General features: G+C 38.1%; 1 protein-coding gene across 1 annotated transcript in view; it reads left to right on the plus strand.

Annotated features, from left to right (window-relative positions):
- The first annotated feature begins 1,145 nt into the window (after positions 1-1,145).
- SYDE2 (synapse defective Rho GTPase homolog 2) overlaps positions 1,146-25,541 on the plus strand; it is a 47,915-nt gene continuing 23,519 nt past the window's right edge. The window contains exons 1-4 of the mRNA XM_025417787.3: positions 1,146-1,795; positions 11,615-12,298; positions 18,884-19,986; positions 23,809-23,935. Of these exons, the coding sequence (XP_025273572.3) occupies positions 1,162-1,795; positions 11,615-12,298; positions 18,884-19,986; positions 23,809-23,935 (2,548 nt within the window). The 5' untranslated portion in view covers positions 1,146-1,161. The remainder of the gene's footprint in view (positions 1,796-11,614; positions 12,299-18,883; positions 19,987-23,808; positions 23,936-25,541) is intronic.

Genomic DNA, 25,541 nt, shown 5'->3' on the forward strand with positions numbered 1-25,541 from the left:
AGAAAGAAAGAAAGAAAGAAAAAAGAAAAACAGAAGAGAGACGCAGTGGTGATCTTTGGGGCAAAAGGCTTCTTCCTAACCGCCCCAAATTCCCTTTAAACAGGTAGCTAGCTCCCCGCGCCGTTCAAATGAGTAGGAACGTTCGTGCACTAAGTGAGCTACACCTGTACTCGCACCGCGTCCGTCAAAAACACGCTCTTTGTTTTCCCTGCAGCAGGGGCGCGTCCGGTTAGACACGCCTCGTGCAGCGGCGGCCGCAGGTGCGGGGTGGGGGGGCAGCCAGGAGGGGCCTCCCCCTTTCTCCAGAGCTCCGCAGCCTCGCAGCCCAGACCCACCTCCCGCTCACTGCTCGGCCTCCCTCCGCGGCCTAACCGCAGCCGCGCGCCCCGGGGTCGCCCCCAGCTCCCGGGCCCTCCTTCCCGCCGCGCGCGCGTCCCGTCGCGGCCCGAGGCTCCGGAGCATGCGCCGTGCGGCGCCGCCGCCCTCCGCCCCCCCTCCCGCGGCAGAGTTATGCCAAGTATGTGAGGAGCCCGCGAGGGCCAGCGCCGGTCATGGGGCGCCGCCGCCGCCGCCGCCGCCGCCGCCAGCGCAGGCTTTTCCCGCACCGGGCTCCGTCCTCCTCCCGCAGCGGGGGCGAGCCCGGCTGTTGAGGCGGCGGGGATGGCGGACCCTCTGAGGAGGACGCTGTCCAGGCTCCGGGGCCGCCGGAGCCCCCGCGCCGCCGGGGGGCTCGGGCTCCGGGCGGGCGACGCCGGCGGCGCCCCGGCCGCCCCCTCAGGCGAGCACGCCCGCGGGGCCCGGCCGAGCCTGGAGCCGCCGCCGCCGCCGCAGCCGCCGCCGCCCGCGTGGGGCCCCGGGGCGCGGGGAGCGCTCGGGCCTCGCCGGCGCGGCGGGAAGGAGGCCGCCTCCTCGGGCCGCGGGCTCCGTCGCGCCCGCCCGCACGCCCCGCCGGGCCCCGAGGGCAGCGGGGACGACGCCGACCGCGACGAGAACCTGCCCGGCGGCCGGCGGTCGGCGCCCGCGCCTCAGGGGGCGGAGGCGGAGCGGCGGCCCCCGCCCCCCGCGGCCGCGGGCCCCTCCCCGGGGGCGGAGGGCGGCCGCCCGGAGACGGGCAGGCTGCGGACCCAGTTGCGAGAGGCCTATTATCTGCTGATCCAGGCCATGCACGACCTGCCCCCTGACTCCGGCGCGCGGCGGGGCGGCGGGGCTTGGGCGGACCGCGGCCGCCCGGGGAGAGCGCGGCGGCGGGGAGGCGGGGGCCGCCCTTGGCGGCAGGTGTCCCCGCCCCGGCCGCCTCCGAGGGCGTCGGGGGGAGGCCGCCCGCGGACTCCTCGGATGCGGCCGGCCCGCAGCAGGAGCCTCGAGAGCCTCCGGGCGGGCGCCGAGCCGCCTCCCTTGGCGCGGTGGCCGAGCGACAGCTGCGTCAGGTGCGGCGCGCGCCGAGCCCTGGGCGAGCCCCCGCCACGTGGAGGCGGGATGGACGGCGGCGGCGGCGCCCGGGCTCCCGGCCCCGGGGACCCGGGGCGCCCCTCGGGAAGCGCCTGCAGGGGGCCCGCGGGGGCGCGCGGCGGCCGGGAGGGGCTCCCCCTCGTCAGGCCTCCCGCGGTGACCGTCAAGAAGCTGCAGAAGTGGATGTACAAAGGACGCCTGCTGTCCCTGGGCATGAGGGGGCGCTCCCGCGGGGCGCCCCCCAAAGTCGCCGCGGCGCAGGCCGCCTCTCCGAATCTGGGCCCGTTGGGAATGCGGGAGCGCCCGGTGCTCTCCGTGCCCGCGGACCCAGGGGTGACGCTAACAGGTAGGACGCTTTGCCGAGTGCTAGTAACGCTCTGAGGCTTCACGTTTCCCCCGCCGGGCTTGTGTCTAAAGAGCGAGGAATAGGTATGGTTTTTCTTTTTTCTTCTTTTTTTTTTTTCTTTTTTCTTTTCTCTTTTTTTTTTTTTCAGACAGGTACGTGCCAGGGCCAAAGTAAGTGTCAGCTGAATGCACCAGTATAATGCTTTCACTCGCTTTGCTTTTTCTTTTTTTCTTCTTCTTTTTTTTTAATTTAAGACAGTGGCATGAGGAACTTGGGGTTTTTTGTTTTTGTTTTTGTTTTTTTTAAGAACGAGAGTGCCTACTGCTCAGCACAACACTGAAAAAAGGTTAAGTTCACCACATGCTTTTAGTAGAGTTGGGCGGTGCTGCCTTGATTTTTATTCTTTGTGGCTCTAGGCAAATCCGTAGACTTTGTGGAGTTTGTGAATTTGAATTGGATCCAAGGTAGACTTTACGGGCTTCATAAACTGTCATTTTACTCATTACACGTTTGTGTGTGTGTGTGTGTGTGTGTGTTTTCTCTTCCAGGAGCGCGTGCACACAGCGCAGAGACACACACAACCAAACCTCCAAACCAACACCCCCGTCCCCCCAAAAAATTACAACTAAAATTTTTTTCTATTTTTTTGAAGATTTTATTCATGAGACACAGAGAGAGAGAGAGGGACAGAGACACAGGCAGAGGGAGAAGCAGGCTCCATGCAGGGAGCCCGTCGTGGGACTCGATCCCGGGTCTCCAGGATCATGTCCTGGGCCGAAGGTGGCGCTAAACCGCTGAGCCACCCGGGCTGCCCCTAAAATTTCTTTTTAGACACGTAGGATCTCGCCTACTTCTCCTCTTCACCTTTCCTCCCTTCTCCCTCCCACAAAAAACTCCTAACAAAGTGAGTAATCTCTTTATTGTGGAAAACCAAGAGCACTATTATTTTAATCAAAAAAAGATGTCTGATGTACTTCTAAGAAAGTGCAGACATTTAAAGTCATTTGTAAACTTAACTCTATTTTTCCTTATAAGATTTTGCTCCTCACTTTGTATGTCTGTGATTTTTAAATTTTCACTGAGGGTTTAGGTTACCAATTCTAGAAATCTTTTAATTATGTTGTAAATAGTAAAAATTCTTTCGTGAAAGAAGTATAATACCTTCAAACTGAGTCCAAAATAATATGATCCCTTGAATTACAATCTTAAATACAAGGACTTTTAGTGAACATAAAGATTTACATGTCATTAATTGTTTAAAACGTATTAGATGGTGAAATATAAAAGCGTTCAGAGTACTTGGCATTTTCTCTGGTAAGAATTACAAATCCTCCAGGACTGGGTTTATACACATTAACTTTGTTTAACCAATACAAAATAGTGGAGAGAAACAAAGTTCACAAAACTAATCACAGGGTGAAGGCAAATCAAATGATTCATTTAAAGCGTATACAAACTTGACAAGTTTTTTTGAGTCTAAATCACTAACCCACACCTGTCAAATTTTTTCCTCAAATTTATTCCATTTCATTTGAATAAAAGGATAACAGGATGTAATTTTTTTTGTAAAGAAATGTACTTTATGCTAAATTCATATTAAAATATGCATTTGCAGGAGTAAAGTATTTGTAATCATTATATTTCATTGCCACTATATCTTTATTTCCCATGATCTTGGTTCATTTAACTCTTGTAAAATCGTTAGATTTCAGCTGTAACAAAAATCTCCATAAAACTTTAGTCAAATGTTTTTTACTCTTTTGTTGCAAAGGTTAAACATTTATCATCTGATGGCTTTTATTTTAAGGCCCCCAGTTATAGAATAATAAACATTCAAGGATTTTAAAAGTAGTAATAAATGTAGTAAGGCTTAAGAATGAATTCATTGATTTTTTTTTTTCGTTGAGAAACTAAGTGGAAGTAACCTTAAAAGAAATTAAAACATTAGAATTATTATGTGGTAGTATTTTAGATATTTTACAAGAAATCTAAGCAAAAGCTTGGATAATTTATGGTTTAAACAACTTTCTCAGATGTTCCTTACTGTTATTAATCAGATATTATTTCCTTTCAAGTCTTTAAGGAAATATAAAATTTTGTGTAATGTTTACATATCTAGTATAGATTTGGAGAGTTAATCTTGTTTCTTAATTATTTTTCATGAACATTAGTTTAACTTATTAAAACTATTCTGGATACTTTGCATGGTTCTCATATTAACACCCCCATCCCCCACCTCCAGGTATGACATCTGTCATTTAACAACAACAAAAGGAACGGGTTAAGTAGTTTGCCTAAGGTCACTCAAATTAGTATATGGTTTGTATATACTACTATATGGACTCAAACTATTATAGGGATTCAGACTCCGGTCTCTATTATGACTCCAAAACCCATATTTATTTAACATCAAACAGATGTTAAAGTTCTTTAGAGGTCTAATGTGTGGATTGAAGAGAAGAATGGAATTTCAACAAGGTTTAGAGGGGTAGGTAGCTACCTCAAAGTTGCAGAGATGAGATCTCAAAGGTTTTTAAGACAATTTTTAAATCAATATATCTATTTTAAAACTTTACCCTTAAATGTTAACTTTTTTTTTTTTTTTTTAGATTTTACTTATTTCAAAGAATGGGAGAAAGCACGAGCAGAGGGAAGGGGTGGGGGAGAAGCAGCCTCTCTGCTGAGCAGAGAGCCCAATGCAGGCACTATCCCAGGACCCTGAGATCCTGACCTGAGCCAAAGGCAGATGCTTAACTGACTGAACCACCCATGTGCCCCTAAATGTTAACTCTAGTTCGGATTGAAGTTACTTAGATTCTACTTCTTCTTCTTCTTCTTCATTTTTTTTTCTTTTTACATCTTTTCCCAATTTTATTTTTTGATTATGTTTTCTAAAAAATTAATTGGGCAATCCAAATGAAATACAAATACATTCTAGATTGTATAAAGATGTTAAATAGACTAGAAGGTTAATATCACACTTTTCTATACAGTATTATTTGTAAGGATTTTTTGTTTCAAGATAAGGTTATAGAATTTGTAATGTAGAATAACTGTATAATGGACTAGAGATACCTAATCTACCTAATAAATACTTAAGTATTTTGGAAGTTTTGATACTATGTAACAAGTGGAAGCTAAAATGCTTTTCTTTTTTGTTTTTTTGTTTTGATTTTGAAGATTTTTATTTATTTATTCATGAGAGACACACAGAGGCAGAGACACAGGCGGAGGGAGAAGCAGGCTCGATGCAGGGAGTCCAATATGGGACTCCATCCTGGGACTCCAGGATCATGCCCTGAGCCAAAGGTGGATGCTCAACTGCTGAGCCACCCAGGCATCCCTCTTTTTTGTTTTTAAAGATTTTATTTATGTATTTGAGAGAGAGAGAGTGAGAGCACAGCAAGAGGAGGGGCAGAGGGAGAGGGAGAAGCAGACTCCTCGCTGAGCAGGGAGCCTGACAAAGGGTTTGATCCCAGTACCTCGGGTTAATGACTGGAGCAGAAGGCAGAAGCCCAACCGAGTGAGCCACCCAGGCTCCCCCCAAAACGATTTTATATTTTGATTTCTGGCTTCTGTTAGGAACTTCTAAAAACTTTAGATAGTATATCAATGCTAAAGATTTGGTACATTGGGTATGTAGTGTTCACAGATTGGCCAATTTGTTCTTAATTGAGATGATTATTTAAGAAATCTAAAGTCATTACACATGGTAATATTGTCAAGTTTCTGCAAGCCTTAAGATTACGAAGGTATTTGCCAACTATAGTTGATTGTAAGTCTTTATAAATAAGTTTAATTAGCATATAGTACTTAGAAATAAATTTAAAAGCACTAGGTTTAGCTATTTCAGCCTTTTATAGCTTTAAAAAAATAATTAGCCTATTTTGACTCTACTTTTGCTGCTGTACTATCTGTGAAAGGAAAATTTAGGGCATGTAACTTGTTAATATTTTGTCTAAAAATTTTAGGCAATTCTTTATAGTATTAATTAATTAACTGGCATAATCTGTGCATTATACCTTAAAGTGAGGTTGACATTTCTAATGCGGAGTCCCACCTATTTCTTCTCTTTTCTCAAGTATTTGTAGCTCTGATTTATCTTTATGTATTTTTTCCAACAAACTTTTTTATGCATTAGTCCTCTTCAAGATTAGTAGCAATATGCAAATAATTTTTTACTGTCTTCTAGTTGTATTTATTTATTTATTTTAAAAAGATTTTATTTGTTTATTCATGAGAGATACAGAGAGAGAGGGAGGCAGAGACACAGGCAGAGGGAGAAGCAGGCTCCATGCAGAGAACCCGATGTGGGACTCATCCCTAGACTCCAGGATCACGCCCTAAGCCAAAGGCAGACGCTTAACTGCTGAGCCACCCAGGCATCCCTATTTATTTATTTTTAAGGTTTTATTTATTTGAGTGAGTGAGAGAACATGCACACGTGTGCACAAGCAGGAGAGACAGAGGGAGAACCAGACTCCCTGCTGAGGAGCCTGATGTTGGGCTGGATCCTACGACCCCTGGATGGTGACCTGGGCCAAACGCAGACGCTTAACTGACTGAGTCACTTAAGTCCAGGACTTAAGTCCAGGACCACTGTCTTCTAGTTTTAAATCCCCCTCTGAAAAATTATACCATTGTGGCCCTAGAAGTGAGCCCAGTTACTTTTGTTGTTTTTTTTTTTTTTTGGAAGAGCGCCATAGAACATTGGAGTTGCTGGTGGCAGGAAAACTCTGAGAATTACAAATTCAGCAGAAAATAGTGTGTTGATTTGAAAGTCCTACATTTCTAAGTGGAGTTTATTTTTTGAGAATTTCTAAGGCTATTTTCTAGACCATTGCCACTCAAAGCAGGGTTATTAAACAGTGCTTTTCAAACTTAATGTGCATACGAATTCCCTGAAAATCTTGTTAAAATACGGATTTATAGGTATGGGGGTGAGACCTGAGAATTTGCATTTTAACAAACTCCCAGCGTAGCTGCTACTATTTGGTACATACTTTGAGTAGTTAGGTTCTAGAGTTCCCAGTACCCCATCATTTATTTGTTAAAGTTTTGGCAAAGCATTCTACTTTATTCTGATACTTGATACTTAAACTAATCCCTATTAGAACAAAACAGTTGAGCTCTTTCTGCTTCAGTTTTATTATGTATACATTTATACTTACTACTTACTTACACATGACAAGTTTAAGCAATTCCCTCTATATTGGTCTCATCTTGCACCAATAAACTTGAGATTTTGGAATCTGCCAGAGAAGAGACCACATAGTATTCTGGTTAACAGAACAAGGCCTGTGGGTTTCTGATCAGCCCCACCACTTACCGGGCTTGTGACTTTGAACAGGTTACTCAGCACTGCATAGCCTTAGTCCTCAGGCTGCTGTGAGGATAGTAAAAGATAATCCATTTGGTACCATGCTTGGTGCTACACTTGATCTTAGCCAAAAGGCCGAGAAGTGATCCATGCTTGGTGCTTAGTTAGCATTATCAAGAGAAAGGCAAGCTGGCTTTGTGGGAATACTACTTTGCCCAGATCATTAGGATTCTGGATGGAGAGTGAAATGATCAGAAGCTGAGTACACTGGAATTGAAAGGAACACTGGGAAAGAACACTGGGAATTGAGCTAGAACACACCCCTTTAGGGGCACTTATTTATTCTACTCTTCTTTCTTGCATCTTTGTCTTGTTCTTCCTCCTTACTGTGGTAGAACTGAAAAGAGTCTCAGGGATTCTTCTCTACTGTCCAAAAGCTAGCACACAGCTTTTTTTCTTAAGGCTTTTGTTGCTAGTCACAAGAGAGGAAACATAAAGATAGAAAAATAACTTCCTTTTTCATTGTACCTATTTTCCCATTTAGATTTATCTGGAAAAGAGAAAGGCATATATATATATATATATGTATATAATGTGTATATGTGTGTGTGTGTGTGTGTGTGTATATATAAATAAATCACTCATGCATAAACCTAAGGCTTATTAAATTTATTCTAGTCATTTCATCTGGGCTGCCAAGTTTCACTTTAAGCAGGACTGTTTGTATTTATTTAAACTTTAATAGAGTATTTGTAAGAATACTTTTATTTGGGATTTTTTAAGGAGCAGTAAGCAAAAACAATAGTTTATTTCTGCAGTAGGACTCTTGTAAATGATGAAAAGATGTATATAGGTACATTTTCAGGGAGGGTTAAATACGTAATTTCTCAGAAAGTTTGCTGATAGTTTTAAGCCAGAGCACTAGTTAAATGTTTAGTAATAGTAATTTTTATTTATTATAAAATAATAGTTAAAAACACACATTTGGCTTGAGTAGTTCAGTACTATGTAAAATATTTTTCTGAGTGAAAAACGTAATTGCCACTTCTGCGTTCTCTAACAGATTTTCAAAGTAAACTGATTTTAATTAGTCATTTAATTAATTATACCATAACATGTATTATTGTAAGGGAATAGACGTTTTTGCCTTGCAATTTTGCATACTTATTTTGGTATCTTTTTGACTTGTATCTTCTTTCTGTGTGTGTGTGTGTGTGTGTGTGTGTATGAATGTAGCTGTAGGTAAAACTAACAGAAGTTAAAGGTAATTTAAATTTATGGCAGTAGTGTTTAACATTAAGTTTTGCATAAAAAGGAATAAATGGAAGATTACAAATAGCTCTCCATTTCTGCGTAATTAGCATTCATATGCATCCCTGTAGTTAATGGAGATAAAAATGAAGTGTTTAAAATTCTTTATAAATAATTGCTCAAGTAAAATTTAGTACCCTAAATGCATTGCTTATATTCAGCTTTAATAAATGAATAAATTTGGACCTTATTAGAAATCAAAATAATGTACCTATTTATCTCTAAATTTCAACTTCAGCATGTAGTATTTTGAATTATTCAGCAATAGCAATCAGACTTAAAATCAGACTTTGATTTTAAGTTATTGTAGTTTGTAATTTCATGAAAAATAGTTGCATTGTATTTCATGTAATTATACCTTTTAATATTATACATTAAATACTTACATTAATGGATCTATCAATTTGCTTAAATATGGGATGCTAGTAGCTTTGTTTTTGTCATTGTGGTTCCTTGGAATGCAGTACAAGTAGAAGCATGTTTATTTTAATTAAAATGTATCTCAAAAAAAAGTGTATGTCAAAAAAAATAGGACTCAAAATAATTTATCTATATAAAATTTTGGATCTTTTGAGAGATATCTGAGAAAAAAATAAGATGTAACTTCTAGCCGTTGTGAATTGTATACTTAATTTTATACCTTTGGCTTCAAATTTATAATTACATAAAAACTACAAATAATATCTTGTAAATGTCTGAAATGCTATTAAATAATATAGGATTTGGGCTTAAATGTGAAATAGATTTAGTACACGTGGCAAAAAGACATGGCCACTAAAAACCCAGAAACCACAGTGATTCCTGAGTATGTGTTCATTTCCAGTTCCTAATTTCTTTTTTTTTTTTTTAAGAGATTTTATTTATTTATTCATGAGAGACACACAGAGAGAGAGGCAAAGACACAGGCAGAGGGAGAAGCCGGCTCCATACAGGGAGCCTGATGTGGGACTTGATCCCAGGACTCCCAAGATCATGCCCTGGGCCAGAGGCAGGTGCTAAACTGCTGAGCCACCCACGGATCCCCCTCCAGTTCCTAATTTCTTTGATTTTAAAAGAGACAGAACCAAAGAAAGACTCTCGAATCTTCACATTTTTCATTAAGCTAAATCAACTTAAAATATTTATTGAATGGCTGTTACATGATTGCATGTTAAATCTTGGAGAGTATCTCTTAGTAGTAGCCCAGATATACTGCTACAGACTTTGGAGTCAGAAGAGTTTATTTTGAGTGCTGCTTTTCCTATTTACCAACTAGATGATCTCGGGCAGGTTACTTGACTTTTCCGAGCAGTACCATATAGTTTTCAAAATATTTCCAACATTATCTCACTTAATTCTTACCAGCAACCACCCAGTAAGGTTAACTACGTTATTGTCACCATGTTCTGAAAGGGTTGCCTACTTCCCTGCTTTTGGTGGGTGGGCATGTATAGGGAAGACGAGTTAAGAGCATTGATTGTAGGGTTAGACTACCTTAAATTTGAATACTACAGCTAGCACCTTGACCACATTCCTCATTTTTTTCTGGCTTATGGAAATAATCATACCTGTCTTAGCATTTTTGTGGAGGTTAAATGAAGTTAAGAGCTTTCTTACTGCTTTATCTCATTGCTAATACACAATAGGAACTCCATAAATAAATGCATAATAGGCATTCATGGGAGTTTCCTTCTCTTTTGATTCCTAGTCTATTCCTGCCTCTGGAACTAATTGAACTTGAAACCCCATTTATGTGTGAGGATTTAAAAAAAATTTTTTTTATAAAGGTTTTATTTATTTATTCATGAGAGACACAGAGAGAGGCAGAGGCATAGGCAGAGGGAGAAGCAGGCTTCCTGCAGGGAGCCTGATGTAGAACTTGATCCCAGGACCCCGGGATCACTACTTGAGCCAAAGGCAGATGCTCAACCACTGAGCAACCCAGGTGCGCTTTTGAGGGTTTTTTAAAATTAATTTTTAAAATTTAATTGCTTGCTTGGGTAAAATTTAGTATTTTTTTTTAATTTAATATTAAATTTTTTTACATTTTTAAAGGAATTTTTGTTAAGTAGAGGGAGGTTACTGAAAGCCTTGGTTACGCATGAATGTAATTTTTTCGTTGTTATTAAGCTCCTCATAGTTTAATGTGTTTTTATCACTCTGTTATTGGGCTGTCATATTTTATTTGCTGTAACACTAAAATGAATCAACTATATATGCAGTTAAAGTAGCACAGACTATAATTCTAAAATTTATAAACCTGGCATGATCTTAAATTTTTTGAAATGTGGTTTTGTTAATGTGGTTTCTATGTCTAGTGAATTAGTATTCCGGTTTATATTTAGCTTATTGACTGTCATCGAAGCCTGCTTTATACAATTCTTTGGATGTGCAAAATTTTCCTCTTTATATGGAATTGATGTTACGTATACATTTTTAGAGTCTTATCACATATTAACACAAACACATATCAAGTATTTGATCAAGTACCTTAAGGGTAGGAACTATTTTGTTCATTCTTCTCTTCGTGCTCCTTAAGTTTGTGTCTGGCCAGTAATCATAGCTGGTTGTATTTACCATGAGACAAGATACCTGGTTCTAATCTAGAGCCTTCTTAAGGGATTTGTATTTGTATTTTTGCCTAGATATTTAAAACTTAAACACTGCATAACTGTATGATTAGGAAACAGATATGTTGAAATTTCAGTAATCAGGAAAGCATTTAGTAATAAGTAAGCCACATTTGTTTTTAAAGATTTACTCAAAGTTAATCTTTGTGTGAAAAAGTAGAAATATTACTTATGTTTTCTAAAGACTCTGGTCCTCTTAGTAGTGAGTTGGAAATTATTAAAAATATTAGTTAAAGGCATATTGTGTACAAAGCATTCTTTGTGTTTTATAAAGTATGTTTTGCCTAGGGTGAGTCTTTGTTAGCCCTGTCATGTTTGAAAGGCAATCTCAGAATTTGTTTATTCTTTTTCTTAGAGTTCTTATGTCACTTATGCTAATAGTCTAAATAGTAGAAATTATTTTTTGGTGAAAAAGCCAAAATTTTTCTTGTTTCATTTTAGTCTCCAAATATAAGTAATACTACTTTTCATCTTTTTAAAAATCGTATTTTAATAACTGATTTCCAGTTACCTGTCTGTTGTGTATGTTAGGCATTACATCATTACATTCTTCTTTCTTTTTTTTTTCCGTTGAAACAGATTTATTTGAAAATGTCTATGCGTCTTCAGTGAAGAGAAGAGAACTTGAAGATCTGAAGGACAATATTGGATTCAGAAGTCATAAACCACTTAATAGCATCACTGTGTCAAAGAAACGCAACTGGCTATATCAGAGTACTCTGCGATCTTTTAATTTGGAAGAAGAAAATAAGAAATGCCAAGACATAAATCACTTATCTGTCTCACCTAAACATCAGCTATCACAACCTTTTTTCAAGTCATCTGAAGAATGCTGTACATATGTGGTGTGTAATGCTACAAATTCTTCATTATCAAGAAACTGTTCTTTAGACTTCAATGAGGAAAATGATGCAGATGATGAAGGAGAAATATGGTACAACCCCATTCCTGAGGACGAAGACTTTGGCCTATCAAATGCCTTGACTTTTGGTGAGGCAGACCCTCCTGTTCTGAAGTTTCCTGGTGTTAGTTTGAGAGTATTATCTGGTAGTGACCTAATGAAAGCAGAACAGTACACTGAAGACTTGCTGTGCTCTTCAGAACACAGAGGCAATGTTCAGACCACACAGTCAAATGAAATGAATCCTGTAGAGCCCATCCATTCCTCAGAGTTCGTGCAGCAGTACAAGCAAAGGCTTGGATATAAGACACAAGAAGGTATAATGGTAGAGGAGAGTCTCATGTTGAAATCTCCTTTTGCAGGTAAAGATGATCATACATTTGCCTTTTCTTTTTCCATTTTTTAATTCTTTGACAGTAGCCAAATCTAAATATAGATGTATGTTATAGCTATGTACTTTTCCTTACAAAGTGAGTGTATTTTCATAAAAATAAAGAAAACAAAAACGTTTACAAACATTTTTTATATAAATGGTGGTTTAATTAATTCCTATCACAGACTTGTTTTTGTAAGGGGTGAAGATGCTAGGATAGTCCTACACCAACTGTTAGCAAGTCTGTCCTTTGAAATAGTAATTGCTTTTCTCTTAGCTGAAAGAATGGAATCACAAGGAGTTGAAGAGAAAAATATATTCTTTATATAAGTCTGATTTTGCTTTATTCACTCATTTACATCTAGCCTGGTTACAGCTGAAAAGTTGTATATTCAGTGTACCAGTAATTATTACTTTATGGTTTCATGCCTACATTTTCTCATGAACAAAGTAAAGGAAGAGGAGAAAAAGAAATGAGAGGTAGAAGTGAAGACTTTGGAAATAGGTGCTATAACATTGTTTCCCACAGTTTTCTCCTGAGGTTAAGCACCAGTTGCCCATGGTAGTAGCAGGCTTGATAATTCTTGAATTTTCCCCTGAATTTTCTTACTTCTTGCTAGTACTTCTGTACTTTACAAATAAAGTACTTGAATTTGAATCCTTTTTCTCAGGGATATGAGGAGGTAAATATATTGATAAGAGGAAAAGTGAGTTAAAAAACTGTAGTGTATGATGTCAGTTTTTTTAAAGAAACACTGAAAAGTTATATCAGGAATATTAAGTAGCCCCCACCCCTATCCACCCATCCTGTGTTGGGGTTGAAGGTAATGCAAAACTTTATGTGTGTGCATTTCTAATTGTAGATTGACTTTTCAGCATGAATTTGTGGGTTTTTTTGTAATCTGGATGGAGAGAGAAATAAATGCTATATAACAGAATATATATGCTTTATGGCTCAGTTAAACATCCAACTCTTGATTTAGGCTCAGGTCATGATCCCAGGGTTCTGGAATCTAGTCCCAAGAATTGCGGCAGGCTCCCTGCTCAGTGGAGAATCCGCTTCTCTCTCTGCTCTTCCCCTCCTCCTGCTTGTGCTCTCTCTCTCTGTTAATTTATTATTATTAAATAAATAAATAAATAAATAAATAAATAAATAAAATCTTTAAAATATATATATAATAGTTTGGAATGAAGGTTGTGACTAGGGTGGAGTGGTAAGGAAGGAAGGCTTAAAGGAGTATGACAGAGAGTTGGTATGGTGCAAAAAAGGCAAGAAGGTATAAGAATAACTGCTAAGTTAGAAAGCCGATGTTTGTAAAGTGATACATACTTTAAGTACTGTCTTTAAAATTTATTATTTTATGTTTGTGGCAAATTTGTGAACCTAGAAAGACTAACAGACATTACAAAAACAAAAAACAAAAAACAAAAAACAAAACAAAACAAAACAAAACAAAAAAAAACAACCCCCAAACTTGAAAATACAATAGGGCTGTCATTTATATCTCCTTTCTCACTGTTATTCTTCTCTTTAACATACTATTAAAATATAAGCAGTCCTAAGTTGACCAAAGAAAATATTTATTTTTTTATAAATATTTACTTATTTATTTTAGAGAACACACATACTGGTGAGATGGTAGAGGGAAAGGGAAGAGAAAGACACTTCCTACTGAACAAGGAGCCCAACATAGGGCTCAATCTCAGGACCTTGAGATCATGACCAGAGCCGAAATTAAGGGTTGGGCACTTAACTGAGTCAACCACCCAGGTGCCAAACAAAGGGAATATTTAGACAGTTTATCTACATGTCATCTTTTTTTTGTTTTAGTTTGATCAGAAAGGTCACCTAAAGTGATGTTTTCTTTAGCAATATTAACAGAGCTGTTGAGAAATAGGCAAAAAGAATGGTTGAATTTTAAAATAATTTTCTGATCAAGAAATAGGAAAGCTTGAGCATATTTAACATAAGTGAGAATTTTTTTAATCATCCTAACTCATTTATGACTTGTTTTTATTGTCTTTTAAGTTCCATATGTATATGTATCTTTTATCTAGTTGCAATCACAGCATTCTGCCTTTGGTTTTTGATACTTTCACTTGGTATCTTCGTCTTGTACTGTTATATATAGATTGACATTACCGTTTACTAATTTTATAGTATATTGGGACACCTGGGTGGCTCAGCAGTTGAGCGTCTGCCTTTGGCCCAGGGTGTGATCCTGGAGTCCTGGGATCGAGTCCCACATTGGGCTTCCTGCATGGAGCCTGCTTCTCCAAACTCTGCCTATGTCTCTGCCTCTCTCTCTGTGTCTCTCATGAATAAATAAATAAAATCTTTTTAAAAATTAAAAACTTCTAATTTTATAGTATATAATTGGGTTGATGTGTCCTAAACTATTTGGTTATGTTGTGTGTTAATAGATTGTTTCCACTATTAATGGAGTGATCTTTATCATGTTCTATTTTACTTCATGAGGATTAATTACTAGTGGCATTACTTGGGTTTTTATGGCTAGTAACTATTATATGTAATTCCTATAATATATATCCTAAAAGGTTTACCAATTAATTCATTTATTCAGTAAACACTCAGTTTCTGCTGTGTGCCAGCTACTGTTCTAGGTGCTGAAGGAGTGTGCCAATTTCACTTGATTCTAGCCTGGTCCGTGAATTTATAGATTTTTGTTTTGTACTTTCCCTTTATAGCTAGTCTGTGATTTGATTAGTGTGATTTTGGTTTCAATTTAAGCATCTATTGAATTTGGTAATATTTCAGCTCTTGGGTTTTATAAAACAAAAAACAAAGCATTTTTATTTTTATTTTTTCCTAAGCATTTTTATTTTAATAGACTGGCTTATCTGTAGTAGAAATTGCTAGTTTACACAGTATTTCATTTTAATAATTAGTTAAGGACTTAAGTAAGAAATATTTAATGCATGATGTGTAGAAAAAGTCAGAATGTTAAATTAACTCCTTAATAATGTAAAAAAACCCTAGAGCAATTTAATATACAGGGTAGCTTTTTAAGCCATGACAAAATAGATAGATTGTAGACTAGAGCAGGACTCTGATTACTATAGAATGTTTTAGGCCAGTAAACCAGTAGAATTGTACTACAATTTACAGTACAAGGGAATGCTTTGTCTAGTTTATCAAACACTCCGTTTCTTATTAGTTACTTACCAGAAAAGCCTAGCAGGCATACTTAAAATAGTCCTTTCTTTATAAAGAAACCACTTCTTTGTCATTAGGACACATAAAGAGGGGTGGAGGGAGAGTATATTAATATTTTAAAGAAAGATCATTTCATCTATTGGTTTTTGAAATGAATTAATACTTTTTGATCATTTTAATTGTGAAATATATAGAGTAGCCTCTGATATTAGATCTTTGGAAGGAATAAAGTGTGAAAAATTAATTTAAATTTTAAATAATTGTTTTTCTTTCTTTTCTTTCTTTTGTTTCTTTCTTTCAGATTTTATTTATTTATTCATGAGAGACACAGAGAGAGAGACTGAGACACAGGCAGAGGGAGAAGCAGGCTCCACACAGGGAGCCTGATGTGGGACTCAATCCTGGGTCTCCAGGATCAGACCCTAGGCCGAAGGCTGCCCTAAACTGCTGAGCCACCAGGGCTGCCCCCTCCCCCTCTTTTTTAAAGAAGCCCTAGGTCCAACCCTGAGATCAAGAGCTGTGTGCTCTATTGACTGAACCAGCCAGGCACCCCTAGATTGTTTCTTTATTTTTTTTATTTTATTATTTTTTTTAATTTTTAATTATTTATGATAGTCACAGAGAGAGAGAGAGAGGCAAAGACATAGGCAGAGGGAGAAGCAGGCTCCATGCACTGGGATCCCGATGTGGGATTCGATCCCGGGTCTCCAGGATCGCGCCCTGGGCCAAAGGCAGGCGCCAAACCGCTGCGCCACCCAGGGATCCCTAGATTGTTTCTTTAAAAGCATAGTTTAAACTTATATAATACCAGCTTTTAGAAGATATGTTCATTTTGCTTTATTAGTTTAAACACTTAAATAGGAACAGTTTCAATTTTTAAAATAAAATTGATCAGGCTATACATTTTTTTTTAAAAAACTGGGGTATTAAAAAAATAAAAATAAAAAATAAAACCTGGGTTATTGAAAGTTTGAGGTTAAATAGAATATTTCAACTTTTTTTTTTTTAAGATTTTATTTATTTATTCATGAGAGACACAGAGAGGCAGAGACATAGGCAGAGGGAGAAGCAGGCTTCATGCAGGGAGCCCAACGTGGGACTCGATCCTGGATCACGCCCTGAGCTAAAGGCTCAGCCGCTCAACTGCTGAGCTACCCAGGCATCCCAAATATTTCAACTTCTTAATGGTTGAGAAAGGTAGACAGAAAACTGTTTAGAAGGATGGAAGGGCTCTAAAGTATAGTATTTAAGATTATAAGCTCTAGGGGTGCTTGGGTGGCTGGCTCAGTTGAGTAAGTGTCTCAGCTCAGGTCCTGATCCGAGAGTCCTGGGATGGAGCCTCATTGTCTATCCATTGGGTCTGCTTCTCCCTCTGCCACTGCCCCTGCTTGTACCTGCTTTCTCTGTGTCAAATAAATAAAGTCTTTTAAAAAAATAGGCTGTGAAGGCCTATGCTTAGGTTTCTGCTGCTTATCAGCTTTGTGATCTTAAATCAGATAGCCCTGTGCGTGAGGTCTTTATCTGGAGAGTGGGATGTTAGTGGTATCTTAACTCATAGGGATATTTAAAGAATTAAATGAGGATATTTACATACTAAGTATTAATTTTTCATAATTTGTCTAGCTCAATAAATGTTGGAGGGTGTTAAAATATTAACAATTTAATATTAAACAGCTTTTAATATTATGTTTACCACAATATTTACAATGGCTAATCTCTTGATAGTTTCAGTTTAAGGTATTTACTTTATTTGTATTTCTTTGTTGTTTTTTTTTTTTAAGATTTTATTTACTTATTCATGAGAGACAGAGAGAGAGAGAGAGGCAGAGACACAGGCAGAGGGAGAAGCAGACTCCATGCAAGGAGCTCGACATGGGACTCGATCCTGGGTCTCCAGGATCAAGCTGTGGGCTGAAAGCGATGCTAAACCGCTGAGCCACCTGGGCTGCCCTATTTCTTTGTTTCTTTTAAAAACTTTTTACTTACACACTAAGACCAATAAAGCTATTTTTATGTGGAGAAGGATTAAAAAACATTTCAATGCTTTACTCTTCATGAAAACTGAAAATTGTAAGAAAACTTATTTATATCTCTGTACAGTCATTTTTAATATATTGAAATTGCAAGAAAAGGCCCTAATTTAGCTTTTGAAGTTCTAGGGAGTTGTATATAAATAATATAAGAAATGTCTTTAGTATTTGAAATTAATTAGCTTTATGATATTCAATATTCAGTTATTCTCTTTTTATTATCTTTTGAAAGATTTTATTTATTTGAGAGAGAGCATGCACAAGCAGGGACAAAGAGACTTGGCACGGAGCACTGAGCTCAATGTGGGGCTCGATCTCATGACCCTAAGATCACAACCTGAACTGACATCAAGAGTTGGACACTCAGCTGACTGAGCCACCCAGGCACTCCTCAATATGCAGTTATTCTTGAATGACTGATTTCATTTTATATAATCTTCTGTGGTATGTTCTAATAGAACATTAGAATGAAGAAAGACTCTTTGTTGTCAAAATTATAAACTTGTTTGGTTTTTAAATTTTTTATTTTATTTTACTTTTTAAAGATTTTATTTATTTATTTATGAAAGACAGAGAGGCGGAGACATAGGCAAAGGGAGAAGCAGGCTCCCTGCAGGGAGCCTGATGTGGGACTCGATCCCAGAACTCTGGGATCATACCCTGAGCTGAAGGCAAACACTCAACCACTGAGCCACCCAGGCATCCCTAGTCCTGCTATGTGATAAAATTTAGTTTTTAGAGGATTATAAATAGAAGAAATATTCTTTTATTAGAGTAGGATTTCTTTTTTAAATTAGAGTAGGATGTCTAAATAAACATATTAAAATAGGAAATATGTTAAAATAAACATGTATTAATATGCCAAAATAAACCTATTAAAATAAGAACTCTTCCTTGTTTCCTCTGCTATCCACTGTTTATGGTCATAAAAGAACATATTGCTGTTATTATATTGCAGTGGGAAAGATTTAAAAGGAACCTCTATTACCCTTCCTCCAAACCTTTAGAATAGAAAAGCAGATGGAGAGGGCTCTTTTCCACTGTAAGCCATTTGGAAATCCTTTTTTTTTTTTTTTAAGATTTTATTTTTAAGTAAGTTCTACATCCAACATGGGGTTCAAACTTAGCACACTGAGATCAAGAGTTGCATGCTCCACCAAATGAGCCATCTGGGCAGCCTTGGAAGTCCTTGATACCCTGTTTAAAGGTGATAATGGAGATTTACCTAAACTTGTAACTAAATCTCCCCAATGAGATGAAACAAGTGAAAAATTTCTACCCATATGAGAGATTGATCAATTGATGATTTATAAAGTAGAAATCAAAACATATCACCTTATAATATCTTTTTTTTTTTTTTTTTAAGGTCCTGGGATCCTAGCTGCTACAAATAAGAATGAATTGGGAGTTACAGAACCACCTTCTCCAAGCCCTAGCCCTGTGAAAAAAAGTAGTTCAATTAACTGGTCTTTCCCAGATAAAATAAAATCTCCACGAACTGTGAGGAAACTTTCCATGAAAATGAAAAGATTGCCAGAACTTAGCCGAAAGCTGAGCGTTAAAGGAACTTTGAATCATATGAACAGTCCAGATAATACTCCTTCCTTGTCTAAATGTAACTGTCAAGAAACTCATCATACTGATATCCTACCTGCTGGGAATACAACCACAGCTGCTAAGAGGAATGTTATAAGTCGGTACCATTTGGATACCAGCGTATCTTCTCAGCACAACTACCAGAAGAAAACATTTATCAGTTCTAAGTATTCGTGCAAAGGTGGTTACCTCAGTGATGGGGATTCGCCTGAACTTATAACTAAATCTAGCAAACATGGATCTGAAAACAAATTTGGAAAGGGAAAAGAAATAATTCCAAATAGTTGTACTAAGAGTGAAATAGACATTGATGCTTTTAGACATTATAGTTTTTCTGATCAACCTAAGTGTTCACAGTACATATCTGGGCTCATGAGTGTGCATTTCTATGGTGCTGAGGATTTAAAACCACCACGGATAGATTCAAAAGATGTCTTCTGTGCGATTCAGGTAGATTCAGTAAACAAAGCAAGAACAGCTTTGCTCACATGTCGGACAACATTTTTAGACATGGATCATACTTTCAACATAGAAATTGAAAATGCACAGCACTTGAAATTAGTAGTATTCAGCTGGGAACCGACTCCAAGAAAAAATCGAGTGTGTTGTCACGGAACTGTTGTTCTCCCTACCTTATTCAGGGTGACAAAGACACATCAGTTGGCTGTTAAACTTGAGCCTAGAGGTCTTATTTATGTGAAAGTGACTCTTCTGGAACAGTGGGAGAATTCTCTTCATGGACTGGTTGTAAATCGAGAACCAGTAATATTTGGTGTTGATATTCGAAAAGTTGTAGAGAAAGAAAATGTAGGACTGATGGTGCCACTCCTGATACAAAAATGTATTATGGAAATTGAAAAGAGAGGCTGTCAGGTATTATATCACTCTTTCTCTACTAACTCCTTATCTATTTACCTATGTTAATTAAATTTATAGTAAGTCTTAGGGGAAGGAATTCAAGGCAAGGTTAAAAAAATGCAAGTTAGACGTTTTCTCATTCCTTGTTTTTATTTTTATTCCATTACTGTTTGGGGTATAATTCATACTTTCATAAATTGTATTGTTCCACAGTTTATGTTGTGATGCAGAGCTGCATGGGCCTTATACCTACATATCAGGATTGCTTTATAATGGCATTCCTAGGAAGAGCCAGAGCTGATAAGATAGGCAAAGACTAATTTCATTTAAGGAATGTTTCTGCATGGTTTGACATTCCTATGGTACAAAATTCCAACAGTGAATCTCAAAACCCCGCTTTACTCCTAAAACTAACTCCCTGCCCTTATTCCCTACTGTTCCTCATACCACTTTTCAGGAAATGTAAGCTTATTTGTCTCTGAGCTTTGGGATCGCATGTAGGATGAGGAGAGGTACTACTAATAAGCTGTCTCATTCTCTTTTCCTTTTAAATAAGAAAGTTAAATAAGATAAAAGCAACCCATGAAAACAAAAATACTGGTGTTATATGTAACCAGATATGTAATATTAACTGGTTAGTAGTCCTTATCGTTCTTTATTTTCATTAATTCATGAGGACTATGACGGTGAGAAACAGCATATCACTGAGGATATTATTCTGAGGTACAAGTAATTGTTGAATTAAAAAATTAAGCATAAAATTAGATGTTTTGAGGTATTTATGCTTTAGTCCTATGACCATTTATGACAATTATTATTAAAAACATCAAGGGTAAATATCACCAACACTGAACTGTGATTTTTTTATATGTAGAAAAGATTTTAAAATAACTCCCCTTGAACCCGATGTGGAAACTACAGAAACAGCATAAGTAAGTTAGCGGGGGTTTGTATTAAGATGTAGAAAATGGGTACTGGTTTCTCCCTCATTATTAATTAGCTATGTGATGTTGGGCAAATCACTTCATCTCTGTGGGTCTTACCTGCTTATATCTCTAAAAATAGATAAAGTAGCTTCCCGAAGGTGAGAGGTAGGACATCTGAACTTTTAAAAACTCATCTCAGATATATTATTCAGATTGAGTTTGTTATTTATATGAGATTGAGGCCTTTAGTTTCCAGTCAAACTATGGTTCAGTTACTTTTTCTTAAGGCTCTCTGTTTTTCTCTCTTTTTTTTTAGGCAGCACGTTGAGAGGTCAGAGATTACACAGAATTTAAAGCTAATTGTTAAACAAAAACTTTTACAATTGAATATTAAAATAAGTACCTCAAATAGCACTGTACATTTATGGTCTCTTTTCCAAACTATTTTATAAAGAATGGATATGTAAGACTTGTACCTTGTTTTAAAAACTCAGAGAACATTTTTAGCAGTGCTTTTTATTTCCCTACTTAACGTTTAGAAATATTTATTTTATTTTACTTTTTAAAAGATTTTATTTATTTATCCATGAGAGACACAGAGAGGCAGAGGGAAAAGCAGGCTCCCTGCGGGGAGCCCCATGTGACACTAGATCCCGGGACCCCAAGGTCACGCCCTTAGCCAAAGGCAGATGCTCAACCGCTGAGCCAACCAGGCGTCCCTACTTCAAGTGTTTGATTTCAGAAGTCAGCCTCTGAAGTTAGGGATAATATTCTAAAGTGTCCTTTCCTTGAAATACCTATATTAGGTCTCTGTATTCCTTTATTCACCTTTTGGGATAACATGTTCCATTAATTTATTACTTACTACTGAAGTATTAGCTTTCTTTATTCTAGGTTCATCTCCATTTCAAGTTCAAGGGGATACATCTCTATTATGGAATTTTGTGACAATCCAGTATGCCTACACTAGAAGGGCTCTACTCAAGTTATTTTCTTCTAATGTGATAGCATTTTCTTTGATCCTGCTTAATATTTTAGTTTTATTTTCTGGATCATCTATGGTGCTACCATGTCTTGTGAGATGTGACCAGTGTAGAAGTGCTATTCTCAATGTGAATGAACTATCAATGTGGATAAGAGTAGGAAATTCCCTTCTCAATACATTCACTCCTTAGTTTCCAATATTATGTTGATCCTTTTGAATGTAAGCAGCACCTTGTATTACCTTCTCTTAGAAATAGTTGCAGGTTCCTGGGGCACCTGGGTGGCCCAATTAAGCGTCTGACTCTTGAATTCAGCTCAGGTCATGCTATCATGGGTCATAAGGTCGACATGTTCCACTTTGGGCTCCACACTCAATGAGAAGTCTGCTTCTCACCTTCTCCCTCTCCCTCTGCCCCTTGCCTTACCCACATGCATGCACTTTCTTTCTCTCAAATAAATAAATACATCTTTAAAAAGTTGTAGGTTGCTTACTATATTCCAATTAATACTTAATAGCTTATCTCATATTTTGGATAACAGTTCTCTGTATCTATTAGTGACACTTTCCTATATCGAGACACACTTTCTGTATTCTATCAGTTATTTATTGATTTAGGGAGGTTTGTGTCATAAGTACACCTGGAAATTTCATTTGTGTACTCCTTCTCTTAGATTGTTTATAAGATTTTAAAGTGATTTCTAGTTCAAATCATTGGGGATCTTCATTGTTTTTACTTTATTTCTGTCTTGAAATAATTTCTTTATAACTTCCTTCAAAAAAAAAAAAAACTTCCTTCAATTCAGGTGATTCAATTTCCTGGTGTTTGATGTGGAAGTATAGTTAACAATCATTTATTTATTTTTTTGGTCTTCTTGAAGGTTTAAAAAACAAACTCTGATTGCTTAATCAGACATGTTTTCTCTTTGTAGATACCATAGTTGATTTCCTCTCAGTGAATTTATAGTGAACTTCCTAAGACTTAATATTTTATATCCTGTTTGAGCTAACAGTGTTTAAAGTATAAATCTTTTTAGTGTAGTTTGAGGGGAGGATGGGTGATATCTGTTCCTCTTATATATATTTTGAGCTAAAGGTTTTATTTTACCTTTAATATATTATCTTAATTGAATTTCCTTCATCACTTATTAGTCAGTTAACTTAGTAAGTTAAAAAAAATTCCAGGATTGCGTTTATTTCTTCCCTAGAATCTTTTTTTTTTTTTTTTTCTAAAAGGATAACTTCAAATAGTATACTGGAATCATATTTCAACTATATGCTTTTTTTATGAATAAATAAGCTGAGATTAATAAAGATTAAATAGCTCACCCAAAGTCACTAAGCAAGGAATGATAGAGTGGGGCTTTATGGAATCCACAAAACCCTTGTTTGACCACTGTGCCACACTTCTTCAGTTTAGAGCAAAAGATGTGAAATGATACAATTTTAGGGCATGGAGATATTGGTAGAGCATATAAAACTAAAGTGAAGGGCTTGTATCTTAAGATAGCTAGCACTACCGAACTCATAGCATATTCTTTGTTTTTTTTTAATATTTTATTTATTTATTATGAGAGACACAGAGAGAGAGAGAGGCAGAGACAGGCAGAGGGAGAAGCAGGCTCCATGCAGGGAGCCCGATGTGGGACTGGATCCTGGGACCCAGGATCACGCCCTGAGCCAGAAGGCAGACGCTTAACCACTTAGCCACCCAGGCGTCCCATATTCTTTGAATTTAAATGTAGGAATAGAATGTTTTTATTCAACTGATGAATATAGTCTACCAATTTCAAAAGCTGTTTGAGATATTTTTAATGAAATGTTATCAGAATATATTTGATTACCAATTTCATGTGACTTACACATTTTGTGCTATTATATTTTCTCTTTATCAAATTTATCATAATGTGGCTATAATTTTATTTCTAGGTGGTAGGCCTGTACCGATTATGTGGTTCAGCAGCAGTCAAGAAAGAACTTCGAGAGGCTTTTGAGAGAGATAGCAAAGCTGTTGGTCTGTGTGAAAACCAGTACCCAGATATAAATGTAATAACAGGTAATGAATACTTTTTATTCTACGTATACATTCTGGAAAGACAATATATGTAGGAAAAGGAATTGAAGTACTGTTTTGTAGCCTAAATTTTTTAAAGATTTTATTTACTTGAGAGAGCATGTGTGAGAGAGAGTGAAAGCAGGGGGAGGGGCAGAAAGAAAGGGAGAAGCCAACTCCCCGTTGAGCAGGGAGCCTGATATGGGACTCTATCCCAGGACCCTGGGGTCATGACATGAGCCAAAGGAGGACGCTTAACCAACTGAGCCACCCAGGCACCCTTGTAGCCTGAATTTAATTGGGTTTTATTCTGAAGTCTTATTTTCCTTCCTCACAAACATTAATGTGGGGATGATATTTTCTGTGAGAAGGTAACAGGTTATTGTCCCTATCCTCAAACAGCCAACAAATATTGGAGGTGGGGGGAAGGAGAGGAGTAGTGATGGGAGTAAAACCTACATTAAATTAGCCGTACTAGGTAGCAAAAGAAAAAGGCTACATTTTCTTCATATGGGGATAAATAAAACACCATTAGAGTTCAGTTTGATTGAAACGTAGGTCATGTAAAGCACATTGAGTATCTGGGTAGAGAATTCAGATTTATTTAGTAGGCAGAGGGAACCCATCAAAGATTTTTTTTTTTAAGATTTTATTTATTTATTCATGAGAGACACACACACACAGAGGCAGAGACACAGGCAGAGGGAGAAGCAGGCTCCCTGCGGGGAACCCAATGCAGGACTCAATCCCAGGACTCCAGGATTACGCCCTGAGCCAAAGGCAGACGCTTAACAGCTGAGCCACCAAGGCGTGCCCCCATCAAAGATTTTTGAGCACGGGAGTGAAATCTTCAGAGATAATCTTCTAATCTGGCAACTCTATGTGATGGATTGGAATTAGAAGAAACCAGAAGACATAAAACCAGTTAGGAGGCCTTGGCAGTGGTCCCAGCAAAGAGATAAGGAATGCTGAAGGAGTCTCAAAGCAGTAACTACAGGAAGGAATAGAATTGAAAGGATATGAAGAAAGAGAGGGGCCAGATAAGCATGACTTGGACACCTGGTTGATTGGATACCATTTGCAGAAAAAGCTGAGAGGAGAGCTAATGCTTTTGGTGGAGAAATATAAAAAAAGATTATGAATTGGGTTTCTTTTCAAATATATATTGAATTTGAGGTACTAGTAGGAGATCTATATGAATATGTCAGGCAAAATAGAAAGTATAGCTAAGGAGAGGATTTAGTAAAATTTACCAAATGGTGAATATAATCCAATGTATAACATTGAACATATACTTCCAGTACTCCAGACGTGGGGGAAGAAAATGGGAACGTGAGGGTCATTGACCTATAGTTGTAATTAATGCTTTGTGATTGTCCATAAAATTTGAAAAGACAAGGACTTTGAGGATCTCCAAACTTCGGAGGCATGCAAAGAAAGAAGATTCAGCTGAAGAGATTGAGAGGAATGTTAGAAAGTTTGGTATTCAAAAGACAACAGAGTTTAAGGCAAGGTATGAGGCAGTCATTTGATGGAGAGATCATATAAGATGAGAACAGAAATAAGGCCTTTGAATTTGGCCATTATAGGATTATTCATAACCAATAGA

The sequence above is a fragment of the Canis lupus genome, chromosome 6 (assembly GCF_003254725.2).
Source record: "Canis lupus dingo isolate Sandy chromosome 6, ASM325472v2, whole genome shotgun sequence".
NCBI classification, from domain to species: domain Eukaryota; kingdom Metazoa; phylum Chordata; class Mammalia; order Carnivora; family Canidae; genus Canis; species Canis lupus.